The sequence below is a fragment of the Pan troglodytes genome, chromosome 14 (genome assembly GCF_028858775.2).
Source record: "Pan troglodytes isolate AG18354 chromosome 14, NHGRI_mPanTro3-v2.0_pri, whole genome shotgun sequence".
NCBI classification, from domain to species: Eukaryota; Metazoa; Chordata; class Mammalia; order Primates; family Hominidae; genus Pan; species Pan troglodytes.
Window position 1 is genome coordinate 26324762 of NC_072412.2, and position 27581 is coordinate 26352342.

Genomic DNA, 27581 nt, shown 5'->3' on the forward strand with positions numbered 1-27581 from the left:
TCCTCAAAAGACAAACTATAATAAAAAAGAAACAGGGATCCACATTTAAGAGATATAGTGACGAAACGCAACGATGATGATTGTGGATCCAACTATAATCATTTGAGACAATCAGGTAATTTCAACAACGATTGGATATTTATGAGTATTAAGAAAGAAAGAGGCTGGGGGGGCAGTGGCTCACGCCTGTAATCCCAGCACTTTGGGAAGCCAAGACAGGCGGATCACCTGAGGTCAGAAGTTTGAGACCAGCCTGGCCAACATGGTGAAACCCCATCTCTACTAAAAAAAATACAAAAATTAGCTGGGCATGGTGGCAGGCACCTGTAATCCCAGGTACTCAGGAGGCTAAGGCAGGAAGAATTGCTTGAACCTGGGAGGTGGAGGTTGCAGTGAGCCGAAATCACACCACTGCACTCCAGCCTGGGCGACAGAGCAAGATTCCGTCTCAAAAAAACAAAAGAGAGAGAGAAAAAAAATGATTTTGTGGTTGTCTTTAGGGGGAAGAAGCATCTACACCTACATTAGTAACAGCATGATCTGGCGGCAAAAGCACTAGACTAAATATGGAGAGGTCTCAGGCAGAATCCTAAAATCAAATCACTGGAGTCTGAAATAATCTATTTGTTAATTTCCTTACCTGTAAAACAGACTACTCCTCCCTATGGTTCCATCTCATAGATTTCACAGTTTTTGTTTGGAAAAAATGAACTAATAATAACAAAGTAATCTGAAATGTAAATACTGACATTGGTGAAGTTTCTTCACAGCAGGTATGTTACAAAAATATATTCTGCGTAATAGTTATTTTCACTAATGTGGTAATCATGTTTTGTTGGTTTTTTATTTTCAATAAATTTTCTAGAAAACCACTTCTGATCCCTTTTTGCTTGATAAGTTTTACATACATTAAGCTAAAAAACAGAATGCTGTAGCTGAAATGGACCTAAGATCACAAAGAGGTGTATATAATCCCGTCATTATATAGAGGTGTACATAATTCCCCGTCATTACTTTGGGAAAAAGTGGATGTTCTAGGTATGATCTCTCCCACTTTCCTTTACCTGCTGTATCAGAAGTACTTTTCATTAGCTCATTTTTAGCAAAAATGAGTTCTGTAAGCTACAAATGTGATTTTTAACAACATATACATGCCTTTTTTTAAAAAAATACAAGTTTATAGAAGATTTTTCCCTAAACCAATATGAACCCAATCAATTTAACAAGTTTGAGGACAAAATTACTGAAACATTAAATCATGTGAGTAATTTTAATCACTTAACCTTATTTCTCTCTTGTTATTTTAATTCACTTCTCACTTCCTCACCAGGACCTTTGTCCTCTTCATTTTTCTCCAAGTTACCTTTCAAATTCCACCAAGCTTCCCTCCCCACCACTCCCAAAAGCCTTCCTTCTCCAACTGATGCAGGCCTCACTCCAAATACCAGTCTGTCTTCCCTGTACACATCAAAATACAGCTTATCAAGTTTGTATCAGTTTACATTATTATACACAAAGCTGGTCTCCCCAACTAGACTGCAAGCCCTTTGGAACTTAAACAGCTTTGAATCTCTAGGGTCTAGCACATAACCCAACTTAATGAATATTCCTTGACATTAATTGCAATGGACCTGATTGCGCCATTAGTTTTACTGGGTGAACTGTGTTCCCTAATAAAGGTACGTTTAAGTCTTAAGCCCCAATATCTCAGAATATGACCTTATTTTGAAATAGGGTCTTTACAGAAGTAATCAAGTTACAATGAAGTCATTAGGGTGGACCCTAATCCAGTGTGACTGGTGTCCGTGTAGAAAGGGAAAATTCGGACACAGGCATAGAAGGAAGACAAAGTGGAGACAGAGACACAGGGAGAATGCCATGTGAAAAGATTGGAATGATGCATCCACTGCCAGAAAACCACCAGTAGCTAGGATAGAAAATGGAAGAGAGTCTCCTCATAGCCCTCAGAAGGAACCAACCCTGTCGACATCCTGATTCTGGACTTCTAGCCTACAGAATTGTTAGGACGATAAATTTCTGTTACAGGCATGCATCACTTAATGACAGGGATACATTCTGAGAAATTGACTGTTAGGCAATTTCATCATGGTGCGTATGTCATAGAGTGTACTCACGCAAACCTAGATGGTACAGCCCACTACACACTTAGGCTATGTGGTCTAGCCTCTTGCTCCTAGGCCACAAACCTGTACAGCATATGACTGTACTGGATCCTGTAGGTAACTGTAACACAATGGTAAGTATTCATGTCTCTAAACACATCTAAACATAGAAAAGGTACAGTAACAATACAGTATTATAATCCACACACAGTTTCTGGCACTTTGTTATGGCAGCCCTAGGAAACTAATAAAATTATTGTTTAATAAAATGAAAATGTGCAAACAGTATTATATAACCAAACCTTTCAATATGATAGACATTGAAGATCATGGGAAATTAAAATGCACACAAGAGTTTTGACATGGAATGAAACATGATGACAACCAAAAATATACACTGTTAGGTGAAAAAGCAAATAAACCTGCAGTTTTAAATTTTGGGGGGACTGGGGGTGACACACACACAATACCTCATGTTTGTATATGCACAGGTAATGTCTGGCAATAAACACACACATATCCCAACTCTTTCTAGCAATTACTTCTTGGGAAAGGGCGGCCCCTCTTCCTTGTAAGAAATGAATTTTTTAAACTCACACAATCTTGCAGTTTTAAAAATAGTAAGTGGTTTGGTTTTTCTTAAACTTCTAAAATTGCAAAATTAAAAGAAACTACCATTTCTAAGGTAGTCAGATATCACATTTTCCTTTAAGAGTATATACAGTTAAACCTGAATAATTTAATTCTTTTAAAATCCTCACTCTGGTAGTTCAAAAAACAATGTATCAATTACTAAATTACAAGGGCGTATCTACCACCCCATTTCTAAAAGTTACCATGACATTATATTTCAAAGTCCATATTAAACACAGGCTGTTCCCAAAAATGTCAGGAAGAAAATAAGATTTTTCAAACACCATTCCATTTGCATTAGGCATATAATTCTGGTGTTTTACAAGTGTTCTATCATTAAATTTCATTTCTCAACTAGGCCACACCTATTCAATCCAGCCTTCTCTATCAATATCCAGTAACATTTGCAGAGGGCCTTGTTAACTTGGATGTCAACCAAAAATGTACCCAAATATCCTAACTCTCTTTAACAGTCTGTTCTAGATTTATCATCTATACATTTATCTAAACTCAAACTTTCCTACACCTTTATTTTTTATCATTGTGAGATCTGAATCTGTGAAATGCCTAGCAATAGTATCACCAAGTAGCCACTCAATAAATGTCAGACTCCTATATAAGTTCCTTGGGAAAGCTAAAATTACAGAAGTCACATTCAACTTTACAAGTCAGGGAAGATGACCTAAGTCATCATTAACATAAAATGGCAAGAACATCACGGTAGGCTATTAGCACTGAAATGGTATAATAACTACAACCCAGTTTCAGAGATGAAAAGGAAAGATAGTAGACTATTAAAGCAACTAACATCTGGGATGAAAATGTGTAACAGAAGAGAAGCTTTAAGGACACAAGGAAGTAAAAACCTGAAAGAGCGGAATTGCGAACACTTGGCAGGAGGAGTAACCTGAGCAAAGGCAACTGTGCAGTCTTTAAAGAACAAAAATACCACCTTAAATACATACCATGTGTCAATTATACCTCAGCAAAGCTGGAAAAACTCAATAAAGAAAGAAACTAAACAGAGAACAAAAAAAGGTGACAGATTTCACTTGTATCTTTTTAGTTAAAAAGGGCAACATAATGTCTCCAACTAAGACAATGATACAAATATCCAAGCATTTTTATCTGGCTAAGGCTTGATGTGTATAGTGAGAAAACAACCAGAAGTAAAAGTTGCTTCCTTTTAGTTTTTCATTTGCCAAGTTAAGTGAAGGCCTCTGCTTTAACCAGTCACATGACAATGGCAGGTCCTTGTTCAGCAGGGTCCCCCGTGGAGGAGATATAAGCCTCCTCAAATTGAAAAAAAAAAATGCAATAAAAACAAATGAAACTAACCAGTAAACTTTAAAAAAGTGAACTGTCTTTAAAAAAAAAAAATGCAACACCAGACAATGAAAAGATTCTAATTTGCCTAGCAGAACCAAAAGCACAATATTTTTGGTTTTGTTTTTGGTCCGTTATATCTAGTTTTTGAGCCTTTGATGTTTCAAATTTGTTCCAAATTTTGTCCACCTTTACAGAAAAACCCTGAGCACATCAGTCTGAAGAAATTATCAGCTTTAAACCTCTAGGTCCATCAAACAACAAACAGTGAAACCACTTGATTCCTATTCCTCACCTGTTCTTAAAAGAACCAAAGCATCATGTTTCTTTTTTTTTTTTTCCCCCTTCAACCTTAAGTTACAGGGTACATGTGCAGGATGTGCAGGTTTGTGACACAGGTAAACGTGTGTCATGGTGGTTTGCTGCACAGCTCAACCCATCTCCCCGGGTTAAGCCCAGCATCCATCAGCTCTTCTTCCTGATGCTCTCCCTCCCGCCATCCTCCCCACAGGCCCCAGTGTGTGGCGTTCCCCTCCACAAAGCATCATCTTTCAAGGCCGTTAAGTCTGAAACCTTCTAAACATTATATCCCGTTTTGTGGAAAAGAGAATCCCCCTGCTCTATTAAGATATACCTCCTAACGCAAACTTCAAAGTCCCAGCTACTACCCCCAAGGTACCACCTTAACCATCCTGCATATGAGTCTCTTCATTAAGCAAATTAAACAAACAGGGAACCTTTGCAACATCAGCAAAGAAAAACTGTGAAACAATATGCCAGAGAAACAGCAGAAATAATTTCTTCAAAGTTATAACGGCTAGATTTTTGGACTAAGATAATCACATACAAAGCAGAATAAATGTTCATCTACAGAATCTCAAATTATAAATGCATTTTCCATTCCAAAGAACAAAAGCCTTGTATTTTATTGTCTCCTTACCCCTACAACTTAAGTACTTTATGACTTATTTTACTTGTGCCCAGATGGGCTCTAATTTTGAAAGTCTCTTTTCAGGGATCCCTGAAAAACCCAGGTAGACCAATACTGTAGAAATAAGGGCAATTTACTCACTATAATTTTATACCTTTAAAAAAAAATAGGGAATACTAATAGGGAATTACAGTGTTTACTGCCATCAGAAGTTAACTACAGGCCAGGTGCAGTGGTTCACGCGTGTAATTGCAGCATTTTGGGAGGCCAGCTACATCACTTGAGTTTGAGACCAGCCTGGGCAACATGGTGAAACCCTGTCTCTACAAAAAAAATTAATTAAAAAGAAAAAATAGCTGGGCATGGTAGTGTGTGCCTGTAGTCCCAGATACTTGGGAGGCTCAGGCAGGAGGACAGCTTGAGCCCGGGGGGCAGAGGTTTCAATGAGGCGAGACTGCACCACTGCACTCCAGCCTGGGCAACAGAGCAAGGCTCTGTCTCAAAAAAAAAAAAAAAAAAAAAAAAAAAGCCACTCATTAACTGTACATTCTTAACATAGTAAAGATTTTAAGGGTAATCTAAAACTTTGCTTCATGGATCATTAAAATACTCATTTTCAAACTTTGAAATGACTACGCTTTGTCAAAGGTAACTTGTGAGCTCCATTACAACTCCTACAGTCCACAGTATCTTAATGTGCTTTCCATCCTTTCCTTAAGAGGGCATGGAGTCTTACCAACAATGACCATGTAAGGGTGATGTTGATATGTATTTATAGTACAAAGGACGTTCACATGTGTCATCTCATCTGATCTAATGGGGAAATTATTATTCCATTTCATAACTGAAACCAGTTAAACGGCCTACCCAAGTGAAAATAATTAGTGAGGACTCAAAGTCACACACACAGAGATACGCAGCCGAAAAGTCAGGAATAAAAATTCCCCAATCTCTTGTTTGAAAAGGAATAATTTTGTCTCAACCATCAAACCTGCAACACATTGCCCTGTAGATGTCATAACAAGTTTGCATGTCTAGAAATTTGGACCCCATCCCTAGCTGCTGCAGGGTTGACTTTAAGCTTCCTTTTCCATTTTGTGAAAATGGGGCTAATACTACCTAACCTTTCCTAATTCTGAATGGATCTTCAAGATGACAGATAGAGAAAGACTAACAACAACAACAAAATAAAATTAATGCTTTTGAAATACCTCAAAAAAAATCTATTGTTAATTTTCTTAGTTGTGACAATACTATCGTGTTACTGTTAAAGAGACTGCCCTTTCATTTTAGGTAGGTTTCTTATTGAGCAATATTTTGTTTTTTATCCATTCTGATAGTTCCTTTAATACAATGAAGGTAAGTTTGAACCATTTGGATTATTATGATTAATGAACTAGAAGAGCTTATTTCTTCCACCTGTGTTTTCTATCATTCTTTTTCATTTTGTTTTTCCTATTTTCCTTCCCTCAGAGTTTGAATGGTAACGTTTAAATGTCTGCTGCTATGGAAGCAAGAAAATTCACTCCCTGTGTGGGTGTGTATTTATCCTTAATTTTTTAACATGTATATACAATCCAAAATTTTCCAATAGTGGTTGTTTAGTTGGCTCTTAAACAAGGAGGCCCTTAACAAGTTTTAACAACCCATGGAATTGTCCTTGTACCCCACCCATCTTGTTTTGTTGTCATTTTATCTTCTTAAAAAAAATACAAGCAAATTTTGAAAAATCAATGTAATTCAATTTACCAGCATATTTTTACCAACTCCATTGTTTCTTATATCCTCATGACTGTCCTCTGGACTTACATTTCCTCAGGCTAAACACACACTTTAATAATCATTTTAATATGAATCAATACTTGGTAAACTCCTGGTACTTCTTTAAATATGCCCCCTTCCTACTCTCCAGCCTTACTGTTCACAAGACCGGCTTTCACGCCAAACCACCTACAGAGCCTAAGAGTAACACATTATCTATTTACATCTGGTATCCTATCCCTCCATGTCCACATAATAAAGGCCATTCATTTTGCAAAGTTCAACTCTCTTCTAAGAAGCTTTTTCCTGAAGCCCTCTTCTCTCTCCCAAAACCACCTTCTCTTTCACATATAATTACCATTACTTATACCAATAAGAAAAACATCTCATTGCATGCATTTGTTTTATACGTCCATCCTCTTCTACAATACTGCAAGTAGAGCTGGTTTTCAATCTTGTTCTCATCAGGACACGCAGAGAAAATAGTATATGTAGAGCCCACAAGAATACAGACATAGCCAGGTGCAGTGGCTCACACCTGTCATCCCAGCACCTTGGGAGGCCAAGACAGGAGGATGGTTTAAATGTAGGAGACAGCCTGAGCAATAGAGCAAGACCTGTCTTTAAAAAAAAGAAAAAAAAAAAGAAAAGAAGCTACAGGTAAGACAGGTATGTCTGCTCTCACCAGAAAGGGACTGGCTAAGGGTCTCCTATCAACCCAGATACCTCCAGGCTTCCCAGGGGTCAAGAGGACTACTTCCTCAGCACAACTATAACCCACTCAAGACACACTGAATGGGAAGTTCCATAAGACCAGTTTATCACAGTCGTCTTCATGTTCTCAGAACCTACATGCAGCACGATATAACGTAGGTCTCCATGAATCCTTCTTCAAAATACTTTAGAAAAAGCACTCTTTACCCCCACGAAAAGGAAAAAAAAAAAATCACTAGCATCAGGTAGAGGCTTAGTAGGTCACTAAAATAAAAAGCACTAAAATAAAATCAAAGGCAACAGTACTCTAACTCTACTGAAAGATATTATCATTTAAACCACCCTTTACAAGTAGAGAATGTGTGGATGCTTCCTCTACCCATGAAGCATTTCAGTTAAGAACATCTGTCCATTATCACCAAAATAAACATCTACTTCTTGTTTTCAGTTGGAAATAAATTTTTATTGGTACGTAGCTTTGGACATGTGGCTCACTACAGATAAATAAAGCAAGCTTACACATCTCTTCTTTAGACATAACATACTGTTTAGAAGAAGCTAATGGTCCTTCTGAAACAGAAGCAGCAGCAAAGCATAAGCCAAGGAACAGAGAGGGCTACAGCACCTCACACAGTGGCGCTCTACATTAAATTTCTTATAGTTTACACTATCACAAAAGTCTTCAAGTTTTGCTGTGAGAAAGCGAAGACTTACTAGTTTTTCTTCCTAAATAAATGTATATAAACTGCCACTCTAACCTCCTAAAGCAAATTCTGCACATAAGATAGCAAATGGTCAAATGTTATATGTAAGTTTTTCAACAATACTGGGACTCCAATTGAGAGTTTTCGGTTCAGCAAGCATAACTCTTCATAATACAACTCTTCACTTCCTACTTTCTCCCAACACCTTTAAAGTATGGTGTAGATATGTAAATATCCCTCTTCTAGACTAGGAGATCGGGACTGTAGGTTTTAGACAAGATATCTAAGAGCAAGGTGGGTAAGTTCAATGTAAGCCAACAAGAGATGTTATTCCCTTGTTATGCTTCCTAAAGGATAGAGCATAAGGAAATTAAATATAATAATACGGCCTCGGTAAACAGAAAAATCTGAAAGGAAATAACTTGAATGCACACACCTTGTTCTAGTAATGACAAAAAGCTGGTGTGCTTTTTTGTTTTTTTAGTATAAAATAAGGTAAGATAGATTTTTCTTCTAAAAGTATTAGATTGGTGCAAAAGTTATTGTGGTTTTTGCCATTCTCAACTTATCTAAACTTGTAAAATATGTTTGAGAATGTCACAAATTAGACCAGTTATTTTTGTTCCCAGATAAAAGAAATAAATTATTCTATGAACTATTCAAAATAGAGAAAGAAGACAATCTACATTCTCAGCTTTCATATTATGAATTAATCCACTCAATTTCAAAATAAATTAGTGCTTTCCCAGGGGTATATACTACTAATAAACTAACATTTCTTATAATGAAAAGGAACTGACAATTGTATTTCACAAAACAAATTTCCATTTTGGTTAGTATATGTTGAGCTAACAGATTAATTAGTAGTGCCAATGAATACTTTTTACCACAGGGAGGGGAGCAAATCATGTTAAAGGGTAGTAACAGCCAACATGATACAGTGATTACCATGGGCCAGGTACTAGTCAACAACCCTATGAACTAGATGTTATTTTACTCTCACTTTACAGGTACAGAGAAGTAACTTGTCCAAGGTCATACTCATAACTAAAGAAATAAACATGGAACCTCAAAAAAATTCAAATCCCTTAATGGTACTGGCAAAGAAAAAAGTGTCAAAAATTAGCAAATAGCTTTGTGAATTATTAGGCTGTTGGTGACGAAAATGGTGGTATCAGTAACCTCCAGTTTTAAAGAAAGAAAAATGTATTTAGACTGTAAAAACTAGGAAACTAAGTGAAATACATGCTTAACTATGTCTGATTCTATGCTTTTTATGTTATCTAAAACATAATTAGAACTCCCAAGATGTTCTAGAAATGGGCTACAGAGCAAAAAAAAAAAAAAAAATAGTTTTTTAAAAAAGAGCTCCTAAAATGATGAAAATGATACCAATAATCATTTATAAACTACTAAAGGATCAGAATTTTAGACCTAGAAGGAGACAAGCATATAAGGAATATCTATTAAAGAGTGTCTAGTCCAATCCCTTTATTTCACAGATGAGAAAAATTAACTCGAAGTTTTAAGAAACTTTCCCATATATACACATCTAAATGTCAAAATCTGGACTAGAATTTACCTTCTGGTCCAACTGCTCTTTTCATTATACCATGCTGTCAAATACATAACAAAATACCATATTAAGTTTCTGGAATAGGGCTGCTAAAAGAGAAACCAAAACAAAATTAGATTATTTAAATCTAAAAAGGTTTCTGGAAAGGAATTATACAAAGTATACAAATGCTTAAAAGATACTTCCTGAGACAATAAAAGTTTCAGAAGAGCTAGAATAAATATGAGTTTAAAGGCAGGAAGAAAGGAATTTGGTAAATGACAAAAAGGAGGCAGACTCAATTTGGGGAGACTTGGTCAAAAGTCTAGAATCAAATAAGGCAACAAGAAATGTGACATCATCTCGCTGCAACTGGCCAACATGGATCATGGTAGGGCAGATAATTAACCTACTTTGAGACCTATTAGCCACTTATTAGCAAAAGGTGGAAAGAGTCACCAGAAGGTAAGCAAAGCCATACGATATAAAATAAGACCATAATATTTATACACATGCCACATAATTGAATATGGTATTTAAAACTAGAGTTTTCAAGCATATTAAAAATTTCAGATTGTAAAAAGTCTTATCTTTGTGATAACTAAGTGCCTAAGATTAGAATAAACCACCTCTTATAAAATTCCATTTCTGCTAACTATATCACTTTACCCTCTAATAATCATTAAACATATAACCTGTCAACGCCCTAGTACCCTACCACTATGCTTTATTGGGCTCATCTCACCACCTCATCATTTTATAACATTAAACTCATGTTCATCCTAAAATTGGGCAAATTTTAGGATGGGCATGAATGATGATAATGATAACATGATAATCATTCATGGGAAAACAGTGTAAAATTATATCCAGGGAATACAACTCAAGTTTTTTAAAAAGTTAAAGAAAATATGCTCTGGCCAGCCTGACCAACATGGAGAAACCCCATCTCTACTAAAGATACAAAAATTAGCTGGGCGTGGTGGCACATGCCTGTAATCCCAGATACTCGGGAGGCTGAGGCAGGAGAATCACTTGAACCTGGGAGGTGGAGGTTGCAGTGAGCCGAGATTGCACCATTGCACTCCAGCCTGGGCAACAAGAGTGAAACTCCGTCTCAAAAAAAATAAATAAATAAATAACATATCCTCTGGGAGGTAAAAATTGACCTTCCTTTTGCTTTCTTGGAGTTTTTATATTTTCCAGATTTTCTATGAGAATGTATCATTTTTAATGTCCAAAATGTATTTTAGACAAATTCAAAAGATGAGTGGGCTTAAATAAAACTTCTATTAATACTTCTTCTAAATGTTCTCTCTCCACCAAGCTCAAACATTCCTTTGACCAAACATTTATGTAATAGAAGATTCCTTATTTTTGAGGTTTTCTTATTTTTTTAAAGGCTTAAGAAGTTTAAGTTTTGTTCCCTTCTTAAATTAACACAGCAAAATTAGATAAGTAAAACAATGGCAACTCACATTTGAATGCTCCTATCATAGAAGCACTATTTTACTAATAAAATACTAATTTACAAATAAATATTTTATTAATAAAAGAACTACATCCACCCTATTTCTTGAGAAGGAAAAAGAAATTTCATTATTTAATATAATATTCTTGTTATATGAAGAGGAGACTTTCACACACACACATTCCCAACAACGCATGGGCTCTGAGGCTTGCCCCAGCTTTCCTTTTTTTCAGTAGTAAGGATAAATTGCACTGACCACACATACCCTTACCTGGATCCCAGTGAGACTGAGCAGTAAGAAAAGGCATTTTCCATGTATGTCCTTTCTAATTTATGTTTTTAAAAATCGTGTTATTAAAACAGAGCAAACAAAAAAGAAAAGACAGCCAGTTTCACCTGTGCCTTTCTTCAGCAAGTAAAGTTTACCATGCTCAGGGTGCTGTGCTAGGCACAGGCTTTCTCAGAAGAAAAGCCCGTCGGACTCTCCTAGCACCTACCTTTACCAGCTTTGGCCTCATTACCACCATGTTCTAATGGATCTAATCTCATGCCCTTGTAACCGAGGGTGGGCAAGCAGCCAGGCCAGTGCCACCCCATGATCTAACTCTACCCACCTCCTGCACCAACAACTTCTCCGTTGTCCGGTCCCCCTCCCAACAACGCCTTCCTAACCATGACTCCTACAACCCAAATAGGAAGAGACAATAATGATCAGAGGCAGAGCTAACATTTATGGAGCTAACAGTAAGTAGTGCCAGCTCCAAAGCAGGGGCTGTCCTGACCACTACTGCATGCCCATGACGGACCACCCGGATTAGCCACCTCAACTGCAAAACAGAGCCCCTCTACATGTATTCTGTCACTTTTCCCGTTATTTCACACTTATTAAGTATAATATTAAATATCAGGTAGGCAGGTACTCCGTGCCAGGCCCTGAAGTCTGAAACTACTTCAAAGGCAAAATAAACACTATGTGATACTGAAAATGTATTATTTCACAGACAAATTAAAAACAGGTATTTCAAGAGGTACCCTTGAAAATGTACTCATTGCAATCTAAACATAATCACTCATTTGGTTCAGGCTATAATACTAACTTATGAAAAACAAGTTTTACTAATTTTCACATGTAAGCAGAACACTAGTGATCTAAAATAAGACACAGCTGAAGAGAATTGTTTTTAACAGTTACTTAACCCAATTAAGGTATTGCAGATTTGCCCAGGTACGTTATTTTGACAAATGAAAAAATTATGTACACTTCAGTACTTATAGAATAAAATTTCAACTCATCCTAAATGTTTTCACAGCTGCTGATTCTGGGAAGTGTTCTGTTTAAGTCCAGACCATCTTCTCTCCACCATTCCACACACACACAGCCACATCATCCCTGCTTCACCCGGCATACCAGGAGGAGACAGGAAGGACTTTGGAAAACTTTTATACTGAATGCAGAACTTGGTACTCCAGATCAAACTGCAGAAGTAAATGATAATCCCTCCCCTTCAAGGCCCTCACAATTGAGTAAGAGTTCAAAGAAAAATTTACTACACAGTAAGTATGATAAGTGCTACTGAGATTACAAAAATGCCATGAAACTGTATGAAGGGGATGGAGGGTCAGGTTGGACAGGGGTAGGATTATTCAAGTAAGGCTGCCTGCTTAAGAGACAGGTACACACACTCGCCAGACAAGAAGGATACGGGGTGTGGCAGGGAGAAGCGTTCCAAGCCTAGCAAAACAGCACCTACAAAGCCAAAGAGGTATCTGCTTTTCAATTTTGTGATTCTCAGAGGACAGATGGCAATTTTCTTTAAAGAATAAGACTGCAAATTACTTTGAGATATTCAGCACTATTTGGGGGTACATTCGAATGTATTCAAATATGAATACAGACACACCCAATTTTAATAGTACCTTTAGAACAATCTCATTTGGCCAGGCATTTTCTGTATTTGCCAACAATACACACGCCCCACATGTAATTAATGTATCTGGATGGAAGCCCTAGAAAGAGCTTCTGATTTCACATCCTTGGGATCAGAATCCCACTTACTAAGTGTGTGACCCTGGCAAATCCCTGTGTCTCACTGTCCTAATCTGATTACAGCATACATTTATTGTTTACCTGAATACTGTTTGTGTCCATGAGCAAGAATGTAAACACCAAGAAAACAAGGGCTGCCCTGACCAATACTGCATCCCCAGTACTCAGCGTCGCCTCTAGCACTTAGTGGCTGCCAAGTGTATACTTGATATACAGTACTTGAGTGAATGAATAGTCCGCAAAGAGTATCACACCACTCCTGAAATCTAGTCCTTGACAATGAACTATGACCCATACAATGTGTGTAGCTGAGCCATGTGGCAAAATTGTCACTGTAAAAGACCTAATTATCGCATTCCTTTTGAAATTGACTAAGATAATAATTGGCGTATCTAAAAATAATTAGCCCAAACAATTCTCCAAAATCATTTTAATATAGTCCATTTAATACCAATGCTTTCCTAAAATGTAAACTGTGAGAAAGAACAATCATCCAGTTGGGAAATGGAGTCTTCAGTGATTCATCCTTCAATATGATTTATTTAATACTGTCGATTTTATGTCCACCTGATTTCAGTCATTTTTTGTACTGTTCCTCAGCGTGTAGTAGAGAATCTGCTTTTTAAGGCATCTTTCAGATCTGATTCACCACTCCTTAAAGAAAAATATATACAATGTACCACCCTTAGATGGAAAATTTCTTAGGGATCTCCTATATGAAATCAGTTGCATAAATAGGGCCAGTGAGGCATGAAACACAAGATTTCAGAAGTCTCTAATAACAACCACTAGGCCCACGTTGCAAAGAACAACTTTTTTCGGTGATGACTCATAAATTATGATCCCTACATATAAGCTCATGAGAAGCTAATGAAACGAATTTGTCTCATCATGTGGAAAACTGTGGTCCTTCTGGCCACGCACAAAACACCAAGTTTTAAACGCGCCCACGTTTTGCTTAATTCGGGACTTCCAGCGGGCATTAGCACTTTTCCCTTACAGTCTATTTAAACGCCCTAGGAAAACAAATACCATCGCCTTGGCAGGCGGTCCCCGCACAGACAGACCTAGCTCCAGCCACATACAGATGTATCTGGTGGGCTGAAGTAAACAAATGACAGGAAAGCTAATGCTGCTTTTCAAGATTAACGTGCATTCCCAGAGACAAGACTGCCACCTGGACACACGGCTGGAAACGGGAGAGCTCGTGCCTCTCAGAGGAGAAAATGGAGAGAATTTCAACAGTACTTATTTAAAGTTTCCACCTTCACACACGCCCCTTTCCCCCAGCGCGGGGTCGGGGACTCGGCCCAGCCAGCGGCGCGAGGAAATCTGCACTTGACTTCCGTCCTCTCCCAGGCGGGAATGAGCGCTGCCCGCCCCGGCCGAGACCCTTCCTTCCTGCCCGCCGACTCCCACCCCTCCCGGGGACCCCTCCCGCTCGGCGCGCGACCAGAAGGAAATGGAGCCCGCGCGGCTCCGCGCCCCCTCCCCGACGACCCCGGCCCGGGGCCGCGCTCTGGCTCGCGCGCTCCCACCCCTCACCCCGGCACAGGCCGGGCGCGCCTCGGCCCTCTTCCCCGCGTCCCGAGCGGACCCCAGCAGTTCAGCCGGGGACTCCCGGAGGCCGGTGCCCGCCCGACGCCGCGTCTGGCACGGTCGCCCACTCACCGCTACCCTCGCGCCGCCCTGGCCCACCAGGCGGCGCCCCCTCCCCAGCCGCCTGGGCCGCTCACCCCCGCGCTCCCCGCCTGCGCGCCGTCCAACCGCCCCCGCCCGGGCCGCCCAGCCCGCCCGCCCGCCCCGGCGCTAGGCCCCGCGAGCGGCCACTGGGAGAGGCGGGTCCAGCGCCGCCCGCCCGCCCGAGAGGTCCTGGCAGCCCCGGCCGCCCGCTCGCCGCCACCTACCATGGTACAGATGGAGGCGAATTTGGAGACTGTCATTAGGATTTCCATCCGGCCAGCGCCATCTTCCACCCAATCACAGCGGCGGCGGCGGCGGGCGGGGGAGGAGGGGAGCCGGGCCGCCCGCTCGCACCGCAGCCCGCGGGCGGACCCCGAGCCGCCGCGGACCCAACCACCGAGCCCGCTGGGCCGCCGCTGCCGTCGTCGCCGCCGGCGCTCAGGCACTCCCGGCCTCGGGCCCCAGCCCCCGCCTGCCGGCCGCTGGCCCGCCCCCGGCTCCGCCCCGGCGCAGGGCGCAGCCGCTGCCTCCGGGCCCGCGCCTGCACGCGAAGCCGCCCTCCGCCCACCCCGCCCAGCGCACAGGGGAGCGGGCTCCGCCGAGGCCCTAATGCCCGGCCTGCCAGGCAGCGGCGCGGCCAGGCGGCGCAGCCCCGCCCACCCCTCGGCAACCCCTCCGCGGCCCTTGTGCGCGAGCCGGGGAACTCCGGTCCGGCCCCACCCCGCGCGCGGCAGAGGGCAGGACCGAAGGCGGGGCCGCCTCCTGCCCGCGTCCCTGCGGTCCTAGAGCCGGGGACCCAGAGACCCCCGCGTAGGAAGGGGCGCGGCGGGGAGGCGCGGGGGTGGCGGCGGCGATCTGGGAGAACCCTGGAGGGGACCAGCTGCGACACCCACCGCGGGCGAGGGGACGGCGAGCCCCCGCTGCCCTAACAGAAAACGGAGGCGATGATCTGGGTAACTACGGGCAGAGTGGGAGGAAACCTGCTCTGCACAGTTAAGATAACCCGGGTATGCGTCCCAAGCACTTGGTTTGTTTCTTTTTACGTATATTGGATGAATCACTGGAGTCAAACACAACTTAGAAAAAGACAAAATAATTAAACAAAAATGAAGAGGCAAAGAACAAATTACACATGTTTAACTCTTTGAATTAAGAAGAAAGATAAGTAATGGGGGAAGGAGAGGAGCGAATCCTGTTGGCCTGTTGGCGATAAATTTATAATAGGCTTCTAAATATCTGCACATTGAGCTGCAAAATAGGGAGGATCTCAAGCCAGCAGTGATGATGATATTACCAGAGACAGGAAGCCCGCAAGCAAGAAAAATGCCCTGTGAGAAATCCTTAGGCAGTGCTGGCTACTGGCATGGGTAGTTCCTCTTTTCTCCTTTTATAAAATTCATATTTGCACCCTGTTCTTCATGCGTGGCAGCTCAGCTTTATTTTTTCCTATTTGAGAAAGTAGTTCAAGTAAGTAGAATAACTTCATAAATTATTATGTTAGAAAGCTTGTGATATTTTCTGATTGAACTCGTGATGGGGTACTTTTCTGGGTTCCCCTAATTCAGTGGGGTTGAGGATCTGAATTCAGGCAGAGCTGTAAAATCAGAAATGTCTCAACTCAAGGGTTCAAAGCACTCAAAAACAAAAAGCATTCAAACAAAATTTAAGTGAAAAATAGACTTCTGGTACATGAATACTGTTTCCATAGTGATTCCATTATAAGCTTGCTTGGGAGGGGAATGCAGATTGAATATAGCCAAGCCCCATGGTAGCCGGACTGGATCTCCAAGCGCCTGCCTCCATGGAAGCCAAGAGCCCGCCTCCATGGAAGCCAAGAGCCCTGATACCCCAGCCAGGGGCTTTCCTCTCTAGACTTGTAAGCATCACCCACCTGAATTCTGTCTTGCTCTTTTCTACCCCGTGTTTGGACAAGGGTTTCTACATCTTAGACCTCTAGGGCCTACCTGGGCCTTGTCTGAGTGTCACCATGCCCATCTGTGTGCCCGTCCTGATAAATAGCTGTGGTCATCCTGTCCTTCCCACTTGCTGTTCTATTCCAGCAAACAGGTCTGATGTGCCAGAATTTTAGACCTGCCTCCATCCCGCTAACCACCCATATGCCTCCTTGTCCATTAATCCGAACATGTCACAGGAACAAAAGCCACTGGCTTTACATATAAGTTTATATAAGAACAAGGCCTTTCTAAAATGAATTTCTAGGCTGAATATGGTGGCTCACACCTGTAATTCCAGCACTTTGGGAGGCCGAGGCAGGTGGATCACTTGAGGTCAGGAGTTGGAGATCAGCCTGGCCAACGTGGTGAAATCTCGTCTCTACTAAAATACAAAAATTAGCCAGGCGTAGCAGTGCACGCCTGTAATCCCAGCTACTCAGGAGGCTGAGGTATAAGAATAGATTGGATCCTGGAGGTGGAGATTGCAGTGAACTGGGATTGTGCCACTGCACCCCAGCCTGGGTGACAGAGTGAGACTCTCTCAAAAATAAATAAATAAATAAATTTCTAGGCTGGGCACAGTGGATCAGGCCTGTAATCCCAGCACTTTGGGAGGCTGAGGCAGGAGGATGGCTTCCAACTTCCTTGAGACCAGGGAGTTCAAGACCAGCCTGGGCAACATAGTGAGACCTTGTCTCTACTAAAAATAAAAATAAATAAGTGGTGCATGGTGGCGCATACCTATAGTCCCAGCTACTTGTGAGGCGAAGTAAGAGGATCACTTAAGCCCGAGATATCCAGGTTGCAGTGAGCCATGATTGAACCACTGCACTGTAGCCTGAGCAACAGACGGAAACCGTGTCTCAAAAATACAGCACAGTGGCTCTCGCCTGTTGTAATCCCAGCACTTTGGGAGGCCAAGGCGGGCGGATCACTTGAGGTCAGGAGTTTGAGACCAGCCTGGCCAACATGGAGAAAGCCCATCTCTACTATAACTACAAAAATTAGTTGGGCATGGTGGCGAGCACCTGTAATCCAAGCTACTAGGGAGGCTGAGGCAGGAGAGTCGCATGAACCTGGGAAAAACCAGTGAGCCGAGATCATGCTACTGCACTCCAGCTTGGGCGACAGAGCAAGATTCTGTCTCAAAAATTAAATTAAATTAAATTTTAAAAAGTAAAATGGATTTCTGATAGAATTATCTGGAGTCATGTCTAGTTGATGTTGGAGCCATCTAAATTCACAGGTAAAGTCATGAAACCTAATCACAGAGCCTCACAATGGCTTGTCTCCACAGCCTATGGTCGATTGGAGAGACACAAACATAAAAGAGACATTCTTGAATCTATGTGCTAGGTGTTGTACTGAGTGTTCTTTACCATATGTAATGCAGTTGGAGAATAAGTTTGGCTGAAACTCCACACTTTTGCACCCTGAGCTTGGAAAGGGTAATCTGGCTTTAGAACACAGCTTTACACAGCTGTGTAATCAGCTTTACAAAGAGCTTCCCTGTGCCTAGCAAAAGATGAGTTTGTGTACAACTGACTCCTTTTCGGCCTTCTTGAATATGCAAACTACAAAATATGCCCAGATGCCTCAGGGACCAGGCAAGTAAATGAACTATGTCCAACCTTAATCCATTTAGTCAGCACAGCATTTTATAATGTTTTCATTTGCATACTGTTACACAATCCTACACTCTCCAGTTCCTTACAGTCTGCCTCAAATTTTCCTTTACTCATTCTGTTCAACAGTTTAACACAAGTCACTTTATTATATAGTTCTGCTACCTCTTTTCTCCCTGAAGGCATGTGGGTTTATACCAGCTCACATAAATGAGTGAAGCTTTGCATGTGATGGGTTGGGAAAGAAAGTGGTGGGGAGTGGTCCAAGAAGGGGTGTAAACATTTTATCTAATCCTCACAACAACCTAATGAAGCAGGTGTTACGATTATCCCCACGTTTAGATAAGGAAACCAAGGCACAGAGATAACTTTTCCAGGGTTGCACAACTAACTAGTAAGCAATGGAACCAAGGTTTGAACCTAGCTCCAGGAGCCATAACTGTGTCCACTCTACTACACTAGCTTTGTAAAAGTATTTTATTTTGATTCTGACAGGATGAGGTTGAGAGGCACGACTCCTTTCGGACTTGCATGAAGGTTTAAGCTACAAAAAAAAAAAATACTCAAATCGATATTTCTTTGTTTCACTTTCCTCCTCTGGAAAATAAGGGTAATAATTATGTTACAACGATAAAACATGTTTCAAATAGTGCCTGGCGCTCAACACAAAATGGAAAGTTTAGAATGGACATTCAAAGTCAACATTTTAAAAGTTGGGGGGCCGTGCGCAGTGGCTCATGCCTGTAATCCCAGCACTTTGGGAGGCCGAGGCAGGCAGATCACGAGGTCAGGAGATCAAGACCATCCTGGCTAACCCGGTGAAACCCCTTCTCTACTAAAAAATACAAAAAATTAGCCGGGCATGGTGGCGGGCGCCTGTAGTCCCAGCTACTCGGGAGGCTGAGGCAGGAGAATGGCGTGAACCTGGATGGCGGAGCTTGCAGTGAGCCAAGGTCGCGCCACTGCACTCCAGCCTGGGCGACAGAGCGAGACTCCGTCTCAAAAAAAAAAAAATTAAAAAAAAAAAAAGTTGGGGTGGGCAAATACAGCCCTCGGTCTGCCAGCTTGCTCCTCCAGATTTAATGAGCCTCTGCTATGTGCCAGCCACCTGCTTAGTACTTCAGATACATATTCCAATGTAACCCTTACGATGACCTTACAGATCCATCATTTCATACTTATTTTACACACAGGGGAATATGACATTCATCATTGCACTAACCAGCACATACAGGGCCAGGATCCACACAAAGGCTCTGACTCTAAAACCTGTGGTCTCTCCGCTTCTTTACCCAACCTCTTAATAGTTGAAGGAATCAGTCGTCTTGGTGGCATTCATTAATATCACCCAGTCATCAAGCAGTAAATGTCAATCAAAACAGTAAATTTTTTATTGGCTTGAATCAACAAATCAGCAACTTTTCAGGCCTTTCTTTTCTTTTCTTTTTCTTTTTTTCTTTTCTTTCTTTTTTTTTTTTTTTTTTTGAGACGGATTAATTTTGGGATTACAGGCATGAGCCACCACACCTGGCTAATTTTGTATTTTTAGTAGAGACAGGGTTTCACCATGTTGGCCAGGCTGGTCTCGAACTGCTGACCTCCAAGCAACACGATACATTTCAAGGCTCCTCAAGCACTAACAGATATTCTGCCTGCTTCTCTGAATCTCTTCTTTGGGTTGGAGTTTACCATTTTCTTTTCAGCATTTGCTCAGCTCTAATGAGAAAGTTTATCAGGGGAAAAAAAAATAGCACAAGAAAAGGAAACATCCTCTGGACTCCAAGAAGCCTCCGGCATCTAGGTCTAACTTCCCCATTCCCAACTCTGATTTTCTTGATTTGTGCCCTTAGAGTTTTTCCTATGGATACATCTTCCTTCATCTTGCCTTCTCTCTACTACCTACTTCTCAAATTTTTCAGAGTAGTTTTTCTATATGTTTTACCAGGGTTTAACCATTTGTTGGAGTTTGTATGGGAAACCTTTGGCTCTACCTTGTCATTTTGCTGTCACTTTCACATTCAGATTTGCATTTTAGCACCCACGGGGCCTCCTTGCCACTTGACCTTCATCAGCCTACCTAGGGTAGCTAGGGAGAGGTAATGTGCCACGTTGGGGTTTCCTGAAATGTTCAAGCTGAATCCTCAGCTGATGAAATACACACAGTTTCTACTTCTTCTTTAAAAAAAAAAAAAAAAAAACTCTATTAAAATAGCTAAGCACAGCAATGTTAAACCAAATAAAAAATTCCAAAATATATTTAGCATGAAGAAACTCCTGTCATATACACAAGAAACTGTTAACGGTGATTTCCTGGAATGAGGAAGTAGGAACTAGGGGAGAAGGTGGAGGAGGGAATTTTTACTGTATACTTTTTTAGTTACACATGCGAATGTACAACTATTTCAAAATTTCAGTAAATGGAGTATTTTTAAGACTTAAAAGACATATTTATGTGACATTATTTTTAAATTACTAGGGCACAGTTAACATTTTTTTTTCTTTTTAAAAGTAATGTATTGGCCAGGCCCACTGGTTCACACCTGTAATCCCAGCACTTTGGGAGGTCGAGGCTGGCAGATCACGAGGTCAGGAGTTCAAGACCAGCATGACCGATATGGTGAAACCCCATCTCTACTAAAAAATACAAAAATTAGCCGGGCATGGTGGCACGCGCCTGTAATCCCAGCTACTCAGAAGGCTGAGGCAGGAGAATCACTTGAACCCGGAAGGCAGAGGTTGCAGTGAGCCAAGATCACACCATTGCACTCCAGCCTGAGCAACAGAGCAAGGCTGTCTCAAAATAAAAATGTATTTTGAGCCTAGTTTAACTCTGATTCCTCTCTGCCTAAGTAGACCATACACTTGAACCCCCATGCTCCCTCCTTAGGGCTCTCTCAAGGTACTTATCTTCCACTTTCATTGGCTCTGACTGTCTTAGTAAAGAAAGAAAACAATTTCTTTATACATGAAGTAAAGGACAAGCATCTATTTGCCTGCTTCAAGAGAGCTGGCCTTGGGTTGTTTTTCCAGCACTATCAAAAGGAAGAGGTTATGGGGGAAGTGAGAGGTGGAAGAAGGGAAGTGAACCTCAAAATTTCTCACTGTTTTCATGTTCCTGCCTCTCCATCCTCAAGACCCAAAGAGAAAAGAGATGCAGTGGGCCCCAGTCCATCACGTGATCAGTGCCCTCACCTGCCCGCTAGGCGGTTCTGTCGCTGCCTTTTTCCCAGCATGGGAAGAGCACTTGCTCCTCTAAGCTCCTCTCCATCTTAACCTTTTCTGGTTTGCTTGCTTATTTTTTAGAATAATTTACTTTGGCCTTTCCCAATTCCCTCTGGTCAAGTCTGCTAGGTATGTTGTGCACTTTTATTTCCTTTTTGTGTTTTTTAACAACAATTACACACAGGTGCAAATATATCTGCTTTCTGCCACAAACCTTGAGGATACACAAATGACAGATTTACGAGAATTTTTTTTAATAGGTCTTCCAGGTAACAAGTAAATGCACATGTGTCTCTCCAAAGCTCCAACCAGGGCTGCTTCTCCAGCCAACCTGCCGCAGACTGGCACGCAATTCCCCCAGAGCCACTTCTTCCTCTCTTCTGTTGCTGGTAAACAGCAAGGAGTTTTGCATCTTAAGGATTCTATTGTTAATTGTTCCTGGGAAACAGGAAATAGACAATAAAATAATGAATATGGGAAAGTCAAAGTTTATAAAGCTCTATAGTAGGAATAGTTGACCCTGAAATACTACAGGGTTTCAAGTTAAGACTTAGGGTGTCCGAAGGCTTGATTGACTCCCCCTGTACACACACACAAACACACATGCAAGATGTTCAGTTTGTGATTCTTTTTTCTTTTCTTTCTTTCTTTCTTTTTTTTTTTTTTTTTTTTTTTTTTTTTTTGAGACTTAGTCTCACTCTGTCACCCAGGCTGGAGTGCACTGGTGCGATCTTTGCTAACTGCAAACTTCACCTCCCGGGTTCAAGCAATTCTCCTGCCTTAGCCTCCCAAGTAGCTGGGATTACAGGAGGGTACCACCACAGCCAGCTAATTTTTGTGTTTTTAGTAGAGATGGGGTTTCACCATGTTGGCCAGGCTGGTCTCGAACTCCAGACCTCAGGTGATCTGCCCGCCTCGGCCTCCCAAAGTGCTGGGATTACAGGCGTGAGCCACCATGCCCAGCCAGTTTGTGATTCTGAACAAGCTCTTAACTTTCTCAACTCCAGTTTCCTTATTATACAATGGTGAAGACCCCTATCTCATCATGTTGTTGAAAGGATTAAATATGATATTGTACATAAGTTCTCAGCACCAGACCAAGCCCACAAGGAGATAAAAGGAATGCACGGTTGTTCACCTGGAATCTTTACCTGTTCTTAACAGGACACTTCAGTCAAAATAGCTTGTGATTCCTTGACTCAAGAGGTAATGAATTTCCAAAAGCCAAAAGGTGGAAACAACCCGCATGTCCATTGACAGAAGAATAGATAAACAAAATGTAATATAAACGTACAATGGATTATTATTCAGCCTTAACAATAAATGGTATTTCAACACATGCTACAACACGAATAAACCTTGAGGATGTTATGCTAAGTGAAATAAACCAGTCACAAAATGACAAATATTATATGATTCCATACAGTGTTCCATGTGTATGAGGTACCTAGAGTAGTCAAATTCATAGAGCCAGAAAGGACAATGGCAGTTGCCAGGGACTTGGGAAGAAGGGCAGGGAGAGTTATGGTTTAATGGGCAGTTTCAGTTTTCCAAGATGAAAAGAATTCTGGAGATGGATGGATGGTTGCACAACAGTGTAACTGTCCTTAATGCGGCCAGGCATGATGGCTCACGCCTGTAATCCCAGCACTTTGGGAGGACAAGGCAGGCGGATCACCTGAGGTCGGGAGTTCAAGACCAGCCTGACCAACATGAAGAAACCCCATCTCTACTAAAAACACAAAATTAGCTGGGTGTGGTGGCACATGCCTGTAATCCCAGCTACTCAGGAGGCTGAGGCAGGAGACTCACTTGAACCCAAGAGGTGGAGGTTGCAGTGATCCGAGATCATGCCACTGCGCTCCAGCCTGGGCAACAAGAGCGAAACTTCGTCTCAAAAAAAAAAAAAAAATTCCTTAATGCTACTTAACTGTGCACTTAAAATGGTTACATAATAATAAAGCCTATTATATGAGTCTTCAGAGGAAGATAAGAGGCAGTTTGGTACAGGGGTTAGGAAGTTAAACTTGGGAAAGACCCTGACCCTTTCAGTTTGTCAGTTACTTCTTAAATCAGAGGTCAGTGTCTTGTAACAGTGTTGCATAAACACCAAAGCACAGTCAAAATTCAGGCTGACTACCCCTTATCCGAAATGCTTGGGACCAGGAGTGTCCTGGGTTTACGATTTTTTTCAGATTTGGGAATATTTGCATTATACTCACCGGTTGAGCATCCTAAACCTGAAAATCCCAAACCTGACATGCTCTGTGATCAGTTCCTTTGAATGTCATGTCAATACTCAGAAAGTTTTGGATTTTGGATCACTTTAATTTTCAGATTTTCTGATTAGGGACACTCAACCTGCAGTAAGCATCTTTAATAGATTTTTTGCAGAGTGTTTCCTAAATCACGTTGCTAAGTGTTGTTATTCTTTTAAAATCTAAGCCCATCACACAAGAGCATGAAGTTAATATGTCCAAGCATGCTCCCTGGAAGCACTGATTGTCATAGTGAATGGTTAAATAAATGTCGATGCATCCACACAACTGAACATTATTCAAGCCTTCAAAAGATTAAGACAGGGCCAGGCTCGGTGGCTCACACCTATAATCCTAACACTTTGGGAGGCCTAGGCAGGAGGATCACTTGAGCCCAGGAGTTCCAGACCAGCTGGGTAACATAGTGAGAAACCCATCTCTAAGAAAAATAAAAATTACCCAGTCATGGTGGCACACACCTGTAGTCCCAGCTACTTGGGAAGCTGAGGAAGGAGGTTCACTTGAGCCCAGAAGGTCAAGTGAACAGTGATCACACCACTGCACTCTAGGTGGGGTGACTGGCAAGTCTCTATCTCAAAAAAAAAAAAAAAAATTAAGACAAGGGTGTATGTGTCCTTGCCCAAAAACATATCCACAATCTATTATTAAGTTAAAAAGAAAGAGCAAATTTCAAGATAAGATGTAAGAGAACAGGTATAATTTTATACCTAATATTTAGAAGATTATAAATTTAACTTGTGATTAATTCTGGGAAGTAGAGTTATAGAGGCTTTCCCTTTCTTCTTTGTGTACTTCATTTTTGTTTAACATTTCATATTGAAAATATATTACTTTCATAATAAAAATAAAATAAAAAGAGTGTTTCAAGGTTATAAGCCCGGTAGCTTCTTGCTCTCTTTTCACATTGATAGAGTTGCCATTGATCTGATGGGAACTGGATGACATGGAAGCATTGTGAGGTTCTGTCTTTGCTCTTTAAGCCATCCACTGTGTTACAGGCATAACCAGGCCTTTGGAAATCATGTTGGCACCTCCCTGAGGTCCATTCATAACATTGCCATGAGCCCCCTCGCAAAATGATGAAGTATTGTCTAAATGAAGTGTCTCTTCGGAGGAATCTAGTCTTGGTTCTCCCACTTACCATCACTAGTGCCCTACTTAAAAATTTTCCAAGATATAGTGTGTAAAGAGTGTTGTAAGACTGTTACATAAATTAGTGAAAACTCCCACATAAATTTCTTTGCTGGTGTATGTACCCAAAGCCTTAGAGAAAGGACAGCTGAGATAGGACAGCACAGAGTGGGTCCGGAGACAAGTCCTCAGTCATCAGACCTGAAGCTCAGTTTTTCTATCAAGGAACACATTTGGTGCAAGGGAGACAGACTTACTCAAACAAAAACAAACAAAACAACAACAACAAAAACCTCACAAGGACCTATTAGGATGTCTATATATATATATATATATATGAAACTAACAAGCATTAGGAAAGATGTAGATAAATGCAGAGAAATTGCAACCATTTTCTCTACAATGTGGGGAAATTGCTGGTAGGAATATACAATGGTGCAGCCAATGGTAAAAAAAAAACAGTATGGCAGTTCTTAAGAAAGCATAAAATTACCATATGATTCTGCAATTCCACGTCTGGGTATATATCCAAAAGCAGTGAATGCAGGCAATCCAACAGATATTTGCACACTCATGTTCATAGTAGCATTATTCACAATAGTCAAAAGGTGGAAGCACCCAAGTGTCCAATGATGCATGAATGAATAAACCTAAAATGTGGTACACACATATATATGGAATATTACTCAGCCATAAAAAGGAATAAAGGCTGGGTGCAGTGGCCTATGCCTGTAGTCCTAGCTACTCAGGAGGCTGCTTGAGGTCAGGAAGTTGAGGCCAGCCTGGGCAACATAACAAGACCTATCTTTGAAAAAAAACAAAAGACGAAAAAAAAAAGAAGTAAAATTGTGATACATGCTATGACGTGGATGAACATGGAGAACATTTTGTTAAGTGAAATAAACCAGACACAAAAGGACTAATGTATGATTTCACTTATATTAATATGAGATAGCTGGAATCGTCAAATTCATAAAAATAAAAAGTAATATAGAGATTATCAGAGAGGGAATAAGGGGGGGATAAGGGGAAGTTACTGTTTAATGGGTACAGCGTTTCTGTTGGGGATGATGAAAAAGTTGGGGTATAAATAATGGTGATAGATGCACCGCCTTGTGGATGTATTTAAAGCCGCTGAATTATATGTTGACAGATGGCTAAAATGATAAATATGTGATTTTATCACAATCAAAAACTAAGAATCTAAAAAAAAAAAAACCCCTCACAAGGGACTTGAGGACAAAACAGAATGCCAATTTGTTAATTTACACTGATTTCCTTCCTCCTCCAGGTCCCCAGAGCACCATCACTTCTAAGACTGTGACCTGCTTACAGATCCACTCCTCTGCCCCCACAGTCCACATGTCCACCCTGGGGGCCATGGCTTATTGATTCTTCCATGTATCAGCCCAGGAATCCCCTGCTGCCTTCTGAATAAAGGGTGCAAATACACGAAGCCTGCTCGCGAATCAACATAAAACCTGGCTTCCGATACCGCTTCCCTGCCCATCTGCTTCCACACTTTTCACTCACGGACCTTCCTGCTCCCCCGGGCACCTTGTCTCCTTTTCCATCTGTGCTGACCCTTTGGCTTAGTGACTCAGCTTTTGGATTGGCCACTTGGCTGGGCCCTTGGTCCCTGCAAAACTGAGTTTCCTGTATCTGTGCTCTGTCAACTCTGAGTCAGCCAAACAGCTGAGGTCATTCTCTACTTGTCACCACCGATGGGAACGGAGAGCCAACACCACCAGTCAGTCACCCAAGCTGGAAATTTAAGCATCATCATTTCTTCTTTTCCTTCCCAGCCCTCCCATCGCTGCTTGCAGGCCAGTGAGTTCCACCCCAGGAATGTTCCACCCCAGTGTATATATTTCCTTCTGAAGTCCCATCCCCATACTGCTTGAGATCGGGGCTCATAATTCCCCCAATAAACCACTGTCCAGCCTCCTGCCTCACCTCTAGCCTCTAGTCTGTGCCTCCAGTTCTTTACACCCTGCCACAGTGACTGCAAGTCTGGTCCCAGTGCTGCCCTGCGGAGAAACCTCCACAGGTTCCCACTGCCAGGGGACCAAGTTGAAGCTCTTTGCGAGAACTGCGCCCTCTCGCTATGGCCAGCCCACCACTCCAGCTCAGCCCTTCTCCCACAGGCCACACTTGTTCAACACGCTGAACCTTTGCCTTTCCCAAGGGCTTCCACCATCCTTTAAATCTGCCCACATTGCTCCTTCTGCCAAGAGTGACCATGTGGTCTGGTTTGCCCAGAACAATCTGTTTACGCCTATTTTCTGGTGTAATTATTAATTAACCACCCTCCCCCTCCACCCGCCCAAGTGTCCTGGTTTGAACAAGTTACATGGTCAGATTACATTTGCCTTAATTCTTCACCTGGCAAATCTCTGCTCATCCTCCAAGATCCGCTTC

At 41.6% G+C, this 27581-nt stretch overlaps 1 protein-coding gene and 1 long non-coding RNA gene across 4 annotated transcripts in view; one reads left to right on the top strand and one right to left on the bottom strand.

The window, feature by feature from the left end:
• USP12 (ubiquitin specific peptidase 12) overlaps window positions 1-15433 on the bottom strand; it is a 126240-nt gene extending 110807 nt beyond the window's left edge. Inside the window, exon 1 of one of the 3 annotated variants that reach the window (XM_009426769.4) lies at window positions 15173-15398. In XM_009426769.4, the coding sequence (XP_009425044.1) occupies window positions 15173-15220 (48 nt within the window). In that variant the 5' untranslated portion in view covers window positions 15221-15398. Of the gene's footprint in view, window positions 1-15172 lie in introns of all 3 variants that reach the window. The other 2 variants (XM_001135418.7, XM_009426768.5) reach the window with 2 other exon arrangements.
• A 408-nt stretch (window positions 15434-15841) lies between these two features.
• On the top strand, window positions 15842-26612 carry LOC129136806 (uncharacterized). The gene is made up of 2 exons (XR_008538748.2): window positions 15842-15955; window positions 26452-26612. It is a non-coding gene; the product is annotated as an uncharacterized LOC129136806 (long non-coding RNA).
• Window positions 26613-27581: the final 969 nt, after the last annotated feature.